At 43.1% G+C, this 14,822-nt stretch overlaps 1 protein-coding gene across 1 annotated transcript; it reads left to right on the top strand.

Annotated features, from left to right (window-relative positions):
• The first annotated feature begins 1,474 nt into the window (after nucleotides 1–1,474).
• On the top strand, nucleotides 1,475–12,836 carry LOC104286929 (cysteine string protein-like). Its single transcript, XM_009885575.1, is given in 5 exon segments — nucleotides 1,475–1,534; nucleotides 1,536–1,564; nucleotides 2,805–3,018; nucleotides 7,015–7,189; nucleotides 12,742–12,836. Coding segments are annotated over 5 exon segments (573 nt in total).
• The last annotated feature ends 1,986 nt before the right edge of the window (nucleotides 12,837–14,822 follow it).

The following is a 14,822-nucleotide window of genomic DNA, read 5'->3' as shown; positions in this document are numbered from 1 at the left end:
GAGTTGAACCAGCGACCTAAGGATGGCTGTGCAAGGGAGCCTACAGTCCTCTGCTCTACCAGCTGAGCTATTGAGGGGATGTTCAGGCTTTATCTGACAGCCTTTCATACTGCATAGCAGAGTCATTTCTCACACTATACAGTATATTTTCTTGACTTCTAAATGTTGCTCCCTGCACCCATATGTTGCCTTATTAGACCCACCCTTGCAGCACAGACTAGCCTCATCTCACCTCTCATTCTAAGCCGTCTACTGAGATCGGTGCTGAGCGCACTTCCCTTACTTCATCTCCCTAAGTGCCCTATATATCTTGTTGGATGACTATTTCTCTGCCTATTGTCACTTTTCTCTCCCAAACACATCACATCTTTTATTGCTGTGAAGGGCTGCATTGGTCCGTGTTCCCAAGGTATTGCAGTAGCAGGCCATTCATCATGAGAAATATCAGAATGGACATTAATCCATGTGTTTGGTATGGGAAGTAGCCAACAAACTCGGGTGTTTGTTTCACTCTCCATTTTTTGGCTTCTTTTTTCTCTACTCACAATGAACCACAATTATCACATAACTTGGAATGTCACTTTTCCAGGAACCCTCAGGGGAGCTTCTATATAGCTGATACTTCATGTTGTGCCACGTAGTATTTGACCTTACTTTTATTCTTTGTTGAGTTGGACCTCACTGAGTCCTCTTTCTCACTCATATGAATTGCACTACCAGTATATAGATCTCTTTCCTATCACTAAATCATTACCAATCAGTATATGTCAATTTGTTTTGCAGGGAGTTGTTTTGTTAAAGTACTATTTATAGTGAGGATATTTTTCCCCAAATAAAAATAGGAACATATATTTTGTCAACTGTTCTACGTTGAATGTAATTCTGTTAGTATTATAAAACAATACTAAGTAAAGTGAGTGTGCAACTAAAGTTTTTCACCTTTTCAAAGCTACATTTTGTTTGATTTATTATTTTTTATGAGATTGTTGGGGATATGGAGAGGGCAGAAGGTGTCTGGATTTGTGGGAAAAGAGAAAGGCTGGAGATTGATTGTCTGATGCCTGCAACCACACGTGGGTTTTGAAAGTAATACCTCTCCCATTTTTTTAAATTCTAATTGCTGAGGTTTGTTTTCAGCTAAGAAAAGGGGAAGATTGCATAAGCTACTTAGATACTTGGATGGCACATAATGTCATTAGTCATGCAAGACTTAGCTTGTTTTTCCAGTTCTCCTATTCCATCTTTTATTATCTTTAAGGTTCCATACCCTAAATATGACTGAAAATTTATGTTTAAGGTACCACAGGCACAGTATATTAAATATGGCTGAATGTGAATCCCTTCATGCCTTTAGAGACACCTTTAAGGAGTTATTTATTTTCTATGAGAAGATGAATTGGGTTCAGCATACATAACTGAAGAGATCTTTGGCAGAGGCTGTTCCCAGGCTCATATCAGTCTTGATATTGGCAGAATGTCTCCAAGGCAGGAACTGTCATCAAGAGCAAAGCAGTTACATTTCACTGGGGGAATAACCTGTACTGGGACTTCAGTGGAAAGTCAAGCAAGACCCTACTCTAAAGATAAATTTGTTAGAAGAAGTGTAGGAACACTGCCTTCACACCACAAATAATATTTTTTGGTGTAATAGTCACGGCTAGCTCCTGAAACATTCGGAGAGAATATTTGCAAAATGCAACATAGCTTGACTGAGGTGAGGATCGTGGAATTTGTAACACTACTAAATCACTTTTGATGCCACTAGAGGTCAGCACTAATCATTAAATAAACGTCCTGGAAAAATCTTATTCCCAGTTCCTCAAAGGGAGTGGAGATTTTTGGAGAGATACACTTCTGTCTATGCTTGTTTTGCAAGTCTGCTTGAGCTCACACTGCCAGTGCTTCAATATGGTTGGAAGCAAACCCTTTCTTCTCAAAGCTGTCTGTGAGCTGATGGTCCCACACTGTTCCTTTCAAGCTGTACCTGTCCTTGGATGCCATAGCGCTGAGTACAGTCAGGGGAAAAAGGCAGTACCAAACCCTGTCCAAGCAAAGGCCTCCCGCCAGCGTAAACAGCCCAAAACAGCTGACAATCAGCTGCTGCTGCTTTAAGGACCGTCTCAGAAGTGTGACAGTGGAGAACTAGGCCAAAAGACAGGCGCTTGAAACTGGGGCTAACTCACTGTGCTTTTCCACCTTGTGCTTCAGATGGATGCTTCCTTTCTATTGCAACTCCTAACTGAGGTTTCCATCATCGCTGTCTGGGCTTCTGCAAACACAGACACTGTTTACAAAATTTTATTATAGCTACTATTGATAGGCAACCAAATATGGAATTTCCTTTGCTATACAGAAGAGAATGTTGATGGGATAAGCAGTGTGATCATCGTGTTTTTAAACAACCTTTAAAAAAATCTTTGTTGAAACCTGCTAAATTATGCAAATCAGTTGGCAATCATAATGCAACAAATGTGTGCGATTTATTATCATGCTGCAATCTGTGCTTTCAGCATATATCACTGCCTCCTTTAACAAGGTAGTTGACCTGGTATCAATACACAAAGTTCATGCTCAGTGTAGTCGGAACACCTCTTTCACCAAAACTTTCATGTTCAGTTACTTTGTCTTGCTTTCCTTCCACTGACTCCTCTGTGCACATCAGAGCTGGAAAAAAGATGGCTGAACATGCTGATCAGAATGTTTATAACTCTACTAAAATATTTTGTGATGTTTTGCAAGTGTCTGTATACATGCACACATATACAGATATTTTTTTTTTCCTTCTTTTTTTTTTCATGTTTAAGAAAACTTGCTCTGAAATATCATCCCGACAAGAATCCGGACAATCCAGAGGCTGCAGAAAAATTTAAAGAGATCAACAATGCTCACGCAACACTGACTGATCTGTCCAAGCGAAACATATATGACAAGTATGGATCATTAGGGCTCTATGTGGCAGAACAGTTTGGTGAGGAAAATGTTAACACCTACTTCATGCTCTCAAGCTGGTGGGCAAAGGTAAGCTGTTATTTTCTGTTGGAAAGCAAATGTTACAATGCACACAGACAATTACATACACAAGGAACCCCCTGAAAAACACGGTCTCTCTACAGGCTTAACAAATAACAGGATCTGAATCTAAACACTACTAAAAGCTTAATTAAACAACATTATCTGGAAAATCGACAGTGGCAGAATGTAACAACGGCTCAGAATAGGGCTAATATAGAATGTTTTCTTTTTCTTTTTAGCTTGGTAAATAGTTAGATAGAGTGCATGTTTTGTAAGACTTTCAGACATTAATTAGATTTGAATCTAGTGCTCCGGGTTAATTTTGACTTTCTTTTCAGTAATGACTCATTGTTCAAAAACAAGAAGTCCCACTTATGTGACAACCAGTTAATAACTTATTACAGAGCAAATTTAGCTGTGTTCTTTGCTATATATAGCACACAGCGTAAGTAAGCAATAATAATACATAACACTCCGTGATTACGGTGTCATATGTGTGCCCTGGTGAGGGCGTGAGAGAAAGGAAGTGGAAGAAAAGGTGAGAAGAGTGGAGTGGAGGAAGAAAGCAGGGAAGGAAGAGAATGATGCATCCAAACCTGGCATATTGCTCAAGGAAAAACACATTAGGAGCTGCTCTAGTCGTAAAGGAGCTGTGTTCATGTGCTTTCTTATGTCACTGGTGTCCTCTGATGTTTGCATGTGTCAAATTCCAGTGTTTCTGCAAATATTGAAATGTTACGAACGTGTAACAAACCAATAGAAATGCAATGCACAAAATCCATGCTGTTCCCACCTATTTCCAGCAATAGAAGCACAGGAAAGCAAGGACTCTGCTGGAATACATAGGGAAATGATCTGTACTCTGAAGCGAGCACAGCTTTCATCTGAGAACTGTGGAACATGGATTCCTGTGTTCCTCACGGATCAGGCCAGTGCTTCACTGCCCTGCAGTCTCCATTCAGACTGGGAAGTCGCTTGGGCGCTTCTGTGGGTCAAAGAACCCGTAATTTGTCTGCTGAATCAGGATGAGACAGAGGCTGCTCAAATGCAGAACAGTGAATGAAACTAATGAATAAAATACTGGTGTTTAAATTGCACTTGCAAAGGCGCAGTTGCACTCTCAGAAGCAGGCTGGAGGCTGCCGGCTGGACTCCCCACCATGGATGTTGTCTTCTCCTGCTGGATCATTCCCTCTTTTCTTTGTTGTCCACCTTCTCCTTTGGCATCTTTGTCACAGTTCAGATGCCGGGAAGCATCACCTTAGAGCTGAGACAGCAGCAGTATTGACTCCTCTAACAGCCTTGGTAAACAAGGTTTTCTTTACTATTTGCTGCTTCTTTAGCTTTTATTTCCTCTTCTGCTTACCCATCTTTAATGGAGATTTTATGAAGTATAAAATCCTCTGTGGTTAGAAAATCAGGAACAGAAATAACTGTTGTGGCTTTGACTCATAAGGAGAGCAGTGGATAGTACAGAGAGAAGCTAGTAAATCCCTAACAGCTAAAGGAGGAGTGTGTGGATTGTTTCAAGGGAGCTGTATCCCGGAGGTGAGATAAGACATGTTGAATATTCCAGCAAAAGTAATCACTGTTTCCTGGTTTTTAAGAATTATGTGCAAAAAATCCAAAATATATATGCATATGGACTCATTTAAGGATTGTCACAGGTGGTCTCTCTCTATCCCTCCACCAACGCAAAAGCTTGCCACCTCCAAAGCATAAACAGTCCAAGCGTTTTTTGCAAGCTGAGCTCACTATTCCTCATCTCTTTTTAACTGATACACAAATGCTGGGTCAGTTTTAGATTTTCATATTGGCCATCATAATGCTATTTGAGTCTGAGGCATCATCTGCAGGTGACGTCTGGACCCCTAATTTTCTCAATTCTGGTAGAAGACAGTAGTGACCACAGCTTTCACTCGTTATCTTCCTCTTCAACTATTAACATTCCTGGTAAATCCTCTTCCCTATCACACTCATACTCAGAAAATCTGACAATTGTGAGGTGTATCATTAGAAGTAAGGAAACTCAAATGAAAGGAGAAATGCAAAGTGAACATTACTTTTCTTTGGAGTGCCAGACTTCTTAGCAGGCATATTAAACTGGGAGCATTCTGACATGGGTAATGGGAACTTTAACTGCTTCTCCACTGGCAGTCATAGGAGTTGTTCGTTTGACTGTTTTAACAAAAAGCAATTCTCCCTTTACCATGAAGACAGTTTATTGATTTGCTGATTTAATAACTATGATAATATAAGCACAAGAAATCTGGTAACATTTAAGGTACCATGAATGAATTTGAGCACATATTTTCCTCTATACGCTTTTATTCTGTTTTTTTTTTTTTTCATTCTGTCCGTTGTGGTGATTTATTCACCTTTATGACATAAATGATAAACAGCCAGAAAACTTATTTCAGGGGTTACGGGTTTGTATAACAGTTTCAGGTGTCCATTGGAAGGAAAACATCTTAAAACAAAAAGTCACAGTCCTTCTTTTCATTTAAAAGCACCTCGCTCACTCTTGATATATGCCTATATTATTATTAGGCATGTAAATATTCTTATTACATTCAAAGGTGCTCCAGTTTGCTCCCACTTATGTTGCCTGAGACTTGCATACTAACTGAGGGTTATTTACATTGCTTCATTGTCAAAGGTTGGCAATATCCTGACGTTTGTGCTTACTTTCTTCTTCAGCAGCATGTTTTCTTATGAATATAACAAATAGTTAGTAAAGGGCAGATTGTATAACTGTAATGCTGAAGCTTGGCTATACGTCCAACCCGTATAAGCCTGGTGGCCACAAAGCTGTGCTGTCTTTACATACACATTCCACATATCAGCTTTGACTTGCTTTTCAGGAATGTCACTGACTTTTCTTTGCTCTTACGCCGCTATGGCCATGAAGAGATGTGGAGGTTTCTCCTTTGCCACAAACATCTGGGTGCAGGCCTGGATCCGCCCTGGGTCAGAAGCCAGGGCTGCCATCATGCACCCATCGAGCACGGGGCAGCAATACCAGCCTAAGGGCTCCCCTCCTGCAGCCCCCCATGCCACTTGGCACACAGCCCCCAGCGCAAGCAGCTGTGGAGCTGCGCTGCGAACCCAGGCAGTGACCTGGCCTGGAGGAAGAAAAGCTCTGCAAATTAAAGTTTTCTGGCTGTTGAATCCGGCCGAGATCTCTGGTCTCAGCCCCAGGCAGTTGTGCTGGCTCTGCTGAAGCCTCCGTGCTCTATGCCACAGGGACAGGAGTGAGCAGAGGGTGACGCAGGTGGGCACTTCTTGCCGCCTGAGTCCCAAGATCAAGAAACCACAGCCTGAGGAGTCTAATTTAGGAGTTGTCACCTGTGTGCTCCTTCACAGGCTAACGGGGAGAGAGAGACTCCCCTAACGGGCAATTCAAATCCTCCCAGGGCTGAATCACCCTTTGGAAGGGCTTTTAACTTCCCATTGACTATGTGTTTTAACTTCTCATTGACTATGTGGGGAGCCCATGGGGGCTACAGTCCTAATTTGGGTGCCTTAGTTCAGTGCCTGAAGTTATGTGGGATGCATCCGGGTCTTTGCTTCTTTTTCTCTTGGCTTTGTTATTGACAAGAACTTGCCAGTAAATAAGTGTTTGCGAAAATGATCTTGGGCAAATGAGTCATTTTTAAGATGGAAATGAGTCATTTTAAGGTGGGTGGGGTTTTGCATACCGCCTGTAAGTTTTTTGTGAGGGCCGTCAGCTGAAGACAAACTTTCAAAAGTTGAGCATGCAGGGGCCTGTTGGTGGGTGTCTTCTTTGTGGACGTGGTCCTGAGTGGTAAGTAGGAGCTGGTGGGTGAGGAGGACTTTGTGGCCCATGTTTAGGCACTTGGCCAGTAGCTGTGCTCCTCTGAGTGCCAAGCACTGGGGAACCTGAGTTCCTTTGACAATCTGCCTTCAGCTGTATGAGGCTGCCACGAGTTTCAGGAAGGTCATTGCTCATGGGGTTTCCCTCCCGCTGTGTTTGACCCAGGGTCTGTTTGCAGTCTGTGGCCTGCTGACGGGCTGCTACCTCTGCTGCTGCCTCTGCTGCTGCTTCAACTGCTGCTGTGGAAAGTGTAAGCCCAAAGCACCCGACGGGGAAGAGCAGGAGTTTTGTGTGTCTCCAGAAGATTTGGAAGAGCAAATTAAGAACGACATGGAAAGAGGTGTGTATTATAGAGGCTTACTGTGTGGCAAAGCTGTTCAAAACAATCTTTAAACTTGTTGGCCAGATGTTCTGCTCATGATGCTGAGGCTGCTTCCAGACATCAGTGGAGACATGCCAATTCAATCCAGCTGACACAAGGACCTGAGGGACTTCCCAAGTTGTGTGTTAATGAAAAACTAAACTTATGGCACTGACAATTAAATATCTCCGGTATCTCTTATGAGACGCTTAAAGATTAGAAGTCTCAGGGCTCATCTTAAGAGATGATGTTCACCCTCAAGCACCCATGCCCACGTGGCTTCATATCCTAGATCCTGAATTTACAGATTAGGCCCTGGCTGGACTGGTGCTTGCCACATCTGATCTACCTGAATAAGCTGTCATTTGGTTTTTATTCATGTAAAATTTATCGCTGACTGTGGTGAGCCAGCTGTACCCATTCAAGAAAAGAGGCAGAGCTTCCAACAGTAAGTGCAGTAACCTAAGACAGTTTGCATGGGAGCTGCCGCGGTCCTGCCCCGCTCCCATCCAGCCCCCAACCTGCCCATTCTCTTCTGCACTGGCAGTAGCTATTGTGCTGCCTTACCAGGAGCCAGACCTTGGATATGATCCATGTGAAAACTAATCCTCTCAAAAATGTGTGTAGTTCCCTGCCCGTTTAACTCCCTACTGTGTCTCGTGGTGGGGCAGGCCAAGTGCTAACTCTGGCTCAAAGAAGGGAGCAAGAGCACCCAGTCGGGAACACGGGCTGAGGGCAGCAGGACCCTCTTCGCAACTGGTCACCCTCTTTTCTTGGCTTCACTGCATCCCCCAGCTGTGCATACAGGTTTTGGCTATACCAAATGGTGATGGTGGTGATTTCTGAATTTGGCACTAGCATGGGTTACATATTTTAAACAAAGAGCCCTGCCCTAATCTGCTGAAGTGGCACAGAGTTTTGCCTTCATCTTCAGGGGAAGCAGAAACATCTCAAAGCAAATCTGCAAACTTGCAGGACAAGCTGAGAGAAGCAATGATCCTTGCAATAAGAGGCCAAGGTGTCAGAGGAAGACCTAGGCCACTTTTCAGTTGCAGATTTATATAGACTATGATTAGGATATTTTTTATGAGGAAGGACCTAAGCAGTCAGCTCACTCCTCTTCCATTGTTACGGAAGGTCTTACTCTGTTATATTCTTACGTTTATTATGCTTAAATTAGCACTGCCAGATTGCAAATGTCACGTTCCCTTAGCAGGAAGATATTTTTTTCCCCCAAACTTTTCACACGAATTTACCCTTCCATAAATATGTAACAAAACACTTGTAGTAGTTGAAACAAATGCTATTTATATAACTGATATGCCAACGTGTGGTGGTGGTTTTAAATTGGTTTTTCCTAGAGGCGTATCAAGGTAAATACAGTCAGCTTAAAAACTGATCATACTTGATGAGGCTCTGCAAAGGCAACAAAAACTTCTAGTGAAAGCTTTGTAACCACAATGCATTTTTTGAAATAAATATAATGTACTCTATGACTTGAGGCACCTGAAAAGTGCAAAGCTAAAATGTGTCTTGATAATTATGGGTCTATGACACCAAAGCCAAGTTTGAAATATGAAGATGGAACTTTGAAGGATAACATTTTTTTAATTCTGCCTTTCTTGTAATTTGGCAGGTATTTTGCTCTCTCAAAATCCAGCACAAAATTCCCCAGTCACAAAAAAAAATTCTCCCTCCTTCCAGCACAGGTGGTATTTATTGGTATTCAGTAATTTTAGGCCACCTTCCCATTCCTTTACTCCCACCAAGTCTCACTGAGATGTCAATTTTTAAGAATAATTTAAAATGTTTAGCAAAGTACCAGTCTGAGAAATTAACAGAATATGGAATTACATACTTTAAGTATTTTGAAGATAATATTAAGTACATAAGTAGGGTCTGAAGAAAACTAGATATTTGTACCTTTCCTACCCTTCTTTTCAGTCTTGCTACATTTTCCTAGCAATCAAAGCCAGCTTACTTCGGTAGAGTAGAATTTTCGTTATTTTAAAATTAGATGAAAAGAGCAACGTATCAGGAATAAAAGTAAAACCTTCATGACAGAGGATAATGTGAGCATCTCTTCTGCAGATGAAAGGAAAATAGACACTGCATTTAGAAAAGTGAATGATAACCAGCTCGAACTGCACTTTCTCCCTCACTCTGCCCCCAGAATTTTAGAGATGCTGGCCAAAATGATGCAGATGACTTAGAATGGCAAAGATTAGGATTTTCCACCAGACACTTTCAAATGCTGGACCATAAAAATGAATACGAATGGCTTCCTTTATGTAAATAATAGAAATGTTCCTGTGGGTAATTCAGAAACAAATTGTAATCATTCCTGCAGCAGATTTCATTTTGGAAGAGGAAATCCTATTAGGATCCAAATTCTTTTCATACCCTCTGCCCACAGACTGAGCATTCTAGCTGATAATCAATTTCTTTGCTTCCTGCTCTCCCCAGTATCTATTTTGTTGCCGGCCACAACGTTTTTGCTAATGTCAAAATATAGATTCTCAAGCTAAGGCCATACTTTAATTTATCCAAATATTTTGTAGTCAGTCATTGCTTTTCTGAGGAATGCAACATCGGTAAAACATCACCATTCCTGACGCTAAAAACCCCTGAGAGCAAGTCTCCAGAAGTTGTTGCTACGCTCAGTGGGAGCTGCTCGGAGCCAGCACAGAAGAGGCACTTGTGTTGTGGCACTTGTGATCTAGACTTCATCTCTTGAATTGGCACAACAGTAATAATTTTCAGAATCCCTTATATTTCTCCTTAACACAATTAGGGTGTTACACATTTGATTTCATTCCTCAAATTAACATACCATAAAATATAGTTATTAGTAAAAAAACAAATGTGCGGCCAAAAATTCAGTCATCTATTCCCTGAAATGTGAAAGCAAAGTGATCTGTCACTGAAACCATCACAATCATGTCAAAGGCTTCAATTCTGATAAAATGGTACATAGAAGAAAGTTTTATTCAAATATATTCGACTAGTTCTAGCACTCAGCTGGTTGAATATCTCCCATGAGAGAATTATTTTACAGCATGTACTTCCATTGGTAGGATGACCATCAGAACTCAAGGAACTTAGGGATTTGCAAGCCCTGGCCCGTACTTAGGTTACAGTGATTTCTCCTCAGAACTATTGATTTGCACCAGAGAGGACTGTGGCCTAACGTATCAAGGATGATCACTTTGCAAAATAAGTCTTACATTTGGATTATTACATTTTAAACGTGTCATTTTTTAGAGCTTCAGATCAAACATGACATTAAAAAAAGTGCAAAGTAGGGTAATGCATGGTATCATGCCATAATGTTACAGGTGACCTGCGAAAAGACGCTGGCAGAAGGAAGTCTCACTCACTCCTCTGCAGCACGGACACGTGCCATGGTTCATTGTTTTCACTCGCACAGACAGGGCAGGTTGCCAGATTTTGTTTCCACTGAAGTCGACGGCAAACCTTTTGTTGACTTTTGTGGTCCCAGAGGAGATGCCGTTAGAATTTGGATTGCCTTGGCACTTCATGCTGTAGTGATGCACTCAAGCAGTTTGGTAGCTTTTTTCTCCTCTCTTGTTTGGTTATCATTGTAAGAACAAAGCAAGGCATTTCTAGACCAACTTTCATTTTAGAGAAAACAAAATCTGGCAGAGAAAAAAAAAAAAAAAAAGAGAAAGAAAAAGAACCTGAATAACAAAATACTTTCCCAACTCAGAAGCAATAAGTTTTTAGCACTTCATTGTCTCCTCCGCACTCCATATGATACCAATGTAGGCGAACAGTGAGCAAGAGCTATCTATAGAAAACAGTTTAAACTGTGAATTCTGCCACACCTCCATTCTGCAGCTCTCCCATTAGCAGGCTATATTTGTACACTTTATTATACCATGAGTACCCATTCTGATAAAAGACATCATAAATTTTAGAAGAGTGCGGGCAGCAAAATACTTGGGGAAGGTGTCAGCTCAAAACTTTCTGCAGATCACCTGGAAGCAATGCGACAATATTTGCAGTGGGTCCTATTCTCTTGTTGCACATCTGGGTACCACGGCAAAATGAACTGCTAGGCTCTGCCCTCCGTCAACGGTCTTCCATAAAATGAACAACTTGGAGGCAGCAGAGGGTGGGAGGGAGTGCTGCTCAGAAATCTAGAAAATACACCGTAATTTAAAAATGGATTGGAACTGCCAAACTAATCCGAGCCCGAGCTGAGCTCTAAGCATTAATTACTCATATACTTTTAGAAGTTATGAAACATGTCTGTATTTGACCTTGCGTCTAAATACGGAATTGCCCATACAGAGAAGCTGCTTGGCATTTAATCATTCTTGCCTTTCACCTTGACAGAGTTAAAGTTGTTCTACCCCCACTGAGGGGAAGCCGTATGGCATGCAATTAGATTCTTGCTCTAGGTTAAGTTACTCCTGTATATTACATCTTTTGCCCATGATTCATCCCATCAACTGTCATGTAAACAGGAGGAAATGTCAGATGAGTTTTTTTCTGAACATTCGGTCATTTGGCAAAAAAGTCATAATTTGTATTCAATTACTGTGAAGGCTGTGCTAGTATCAAGATATAGATAGTCCAAAATTTTTCATATGAAAACACTTCAATGAGATGGCTGAACCTTTAAAAGTCAGTGTCTGAGTCTTTAGTCCCCTCCTCCCCCTCCACAAAGCGGTGGATTGGAAAGAGGCCCAGGAGAAGGGCAGCCAAACCTTGTTCATTATCAGATGGAACACAACAGCCATCAGGGAACTCTGTTAGGACTTCACTTTCCTCCACGCTACAACAAAAGCCTTTTTTACAGATATATTGGGAAACCAAACACATAGCTGCACAGAATGAGAAAGTACAAAGCAGCAAGGGTTTATATAGTGATAATATGAGTTTTTGGCAGTTCCAAACTCATTAAAACAGTAATTCTCAAAATCTGATTGTAAATATATTACATAAGACTTCAAAATGCAATTTAACATTTTTATTTAACTAGCTGGCTTTCAGGATATATGTGATTTCTTCCCTTACAAGTATATTACTGCTCATGCATTTTTTTTTTCCTTTTAACTCTCGTCTTTCTTTACTGTTGACTTTGCCTTCTTCAAGACTCATTTCTGGCCCGTCCTCGCAAACACCGTCAAGGTTAGTGCTTGCTGACTCACAACAGTGCCCATTATACTCAGACGCTTGCAGGAGAAAGCACTTGCAATTGGAACAGGCAGGGACCCTTATCTTGCAATCTCTGCAAAGCACCAGGTGCTGCTAATGTCCAGTTTAATAACAATGGCAGTAGTCACCCAGAAATCTGCCATTACATGTGGACAAGGAGTAAGAGCATTTGTAGACTCAGTGGGGGCATTGCTGCCTCCCCAGTATGCACACAGCTGCCTGTGAAGCCAAGGTTAAGCCATAGACGCAACAGCAGGTGAAACACTGTGACGCCAACAAGAAGTCTGACTTTGGTAGCAAGCGATGGATGCTTAAAGTATTTTTTGTCTTCCTCCCCAATTTAGATGGAGAAACTCCTATCCTGCTTCAGCCGACTAACGCAACTGAGAAGACACAGCTAATAGGGGACAGCCATCGGAGCTATCGCACGGACTCCTAGAGCAGGGAAACGGGACCTGTTGGCACTTCCCACTGAGCGTCACAGCGAGAAAAACACGTCATAAGCTCTGCAGCCTATATTTGTAGTTGTCTTTAAGCTAATCAAGAGTAACCTGAGAGTAATTTCCTATCAAGGCAGAATTTCCCTCTAGGTCACTTCCAGTAGGTTGATATCTACACTCTGCAAGGAGACACTTACGCCCAGTGCAGACGAGCATGGTGGTCTCTCATGGCTTCAAACTGCCAGGCTCAGCATGGTCTTTCCCTCTAATAATACTCCCTTTGGTATAATTGATCTCATCCCTTCCCTCAGCCAGGGTTTCACCTCCCAGACACAGCCCCGAGTCCCTTTCCAGACACACCAGCTCTGTCCCTCCCTGTCCTGGGAATGCTCCTCGCGTGCAGCAGTGTTACTGGATGTGAAAAGTTCCCGTGAGGGAGCCCTGGAAATGCTTTTTATCAGACCTCAGAGGGAAAGTCATAGAATCATAGAATGGTTTAGGTTGGAAAGAATCTTGAAGATCATCAAGTTCCACCCCCCCTGCCATGGGCAGGGACACCTCCCACTAGACCAGGTTGCCCAAGGCCACGTCCAGCCTGGCCTTGAACACCTCCAGGGATGGGGCCTCAGCAACCTCTCTGGGCAACCTGTTCCAGTGTCTCACCACCCTTAAAGTGAAAAACTTCTTCCTAATGTTTAATCTAAACCTGCCCTCTTCCAGTTTATAGCCATTCCCCCTCGTCCTGTCACTACATGCCCTAGTAAAAAGTCCATCCCCAGCTCTCCTGTAGGCCCCCTTTAGGTACTGGAAGGCGGCAATAAGATCTCCCCAGAGCCTTCTCTTCTCTAGGCTGAACAGCCCCAACTCTCTCAGCCTCTCCTCATAGGAGAGGTGCTCCAGCCCTCGGATCATCCTCGTGGCTCTCCTCTGGACACGCTCCAGCAGGTCCATGTCCTTCTTATGTTGGGGACTCCAGAGCTGGATGCCCCAAGTCAGTGGTAAAGCAGACCGGGCTGTCCTTCCCTTTTCCTCCAGAGAGGAAAACCTCTTTGGAAAGCAGCTAGTGGCTTGCTGGGGCCCAGCCCTGGCAATTATAAACCTGAGCCAGGACAAGGTGCTCAGGGATCGTTCTGCTGGTGGTTACGCGACAGGTCACTCCAAATCCAGAAGCCTTGTCCAGCACCAGAAGCATATGTAGGCTCTGGGTCCTCCCCTGCACAAGCTGCAAAGCCAAGAGACAGTTGGGAAACACCTCAGTGGAGGGAGACACTGGCCCTGGGCTGCCCCAGAGCCTCTCTCCTCTCCCTGTAGGTGGTGACAGCCCCGTGGCAAAGCTCCCCTGATCTTGCCTGGACAGGCCTACCACCCATGTTGGGTAGCCCCGGCTTCTCTGGCTGCAGCTGCAATGTTGGAAACTGGTCCCCAGCCAACAGCTTTCTGCCAGCTTGCTTATTCCACCATGCTCCTGGCTGCCAGCCCCGCTGCCCTGCTGTCACTGGGCTAGGAGCCATCACACCAGCGCTGGCACTGGGGCTGCAGGAGCAGCAAGGACTTGGCAGGGCAGGCAAGCAGCAGGGGAGCGACCGTCCTCCTCACAGCCCGGCTCATCAGGGTGAGCTGTGGTCCTTCCCTCTGCCCCAGCCACAGGCACTTGAAGAGCACATGGCGCGATTTTTAAAGAAAGAGGTAGGGTTGAGATTTGTGTTCAGGTGTACTGCTGCACAAATCAGTGGAGATATGTGTGGGTAGCACTAAAGCAAGCATGAAGAAATCAGGCCTCTAATTTGTAAGAGCTAAAGAAATACTTCTGAGATCTTCCACTTAGCACTTCACTGGTTTGACATAGTACTTTAAGCCTTAGACAGCTGAATTTCTCTCTATTGATCATGTTACATCAATCATTGTCAGTTCGGTGCATTTCCTATTTTTGCTCCTCTAATCACAGTGCTGCGGTCCAAAGGGGGACGTAATGCACCACTAAATTA

This window comes from Charadrius vociferus, unplaced genomic scaffold (assembly GCF_000708025.1).
Source record: "Charadrius vociferus isolate BGI_N301 unplaced genomic scaffold, ASM70802v2 scaffold835, whole genome shotgun sequence".
Taxonomy (NCBI): Eukaryota; Metazoa; Chordata; class Aves; order Charadriiformes; family Charadriidae; genus Charadrius; species Charadrius vociferus.
This window is presented reverse-complemented; position numbering and strand designations above follow the sequence as displayed.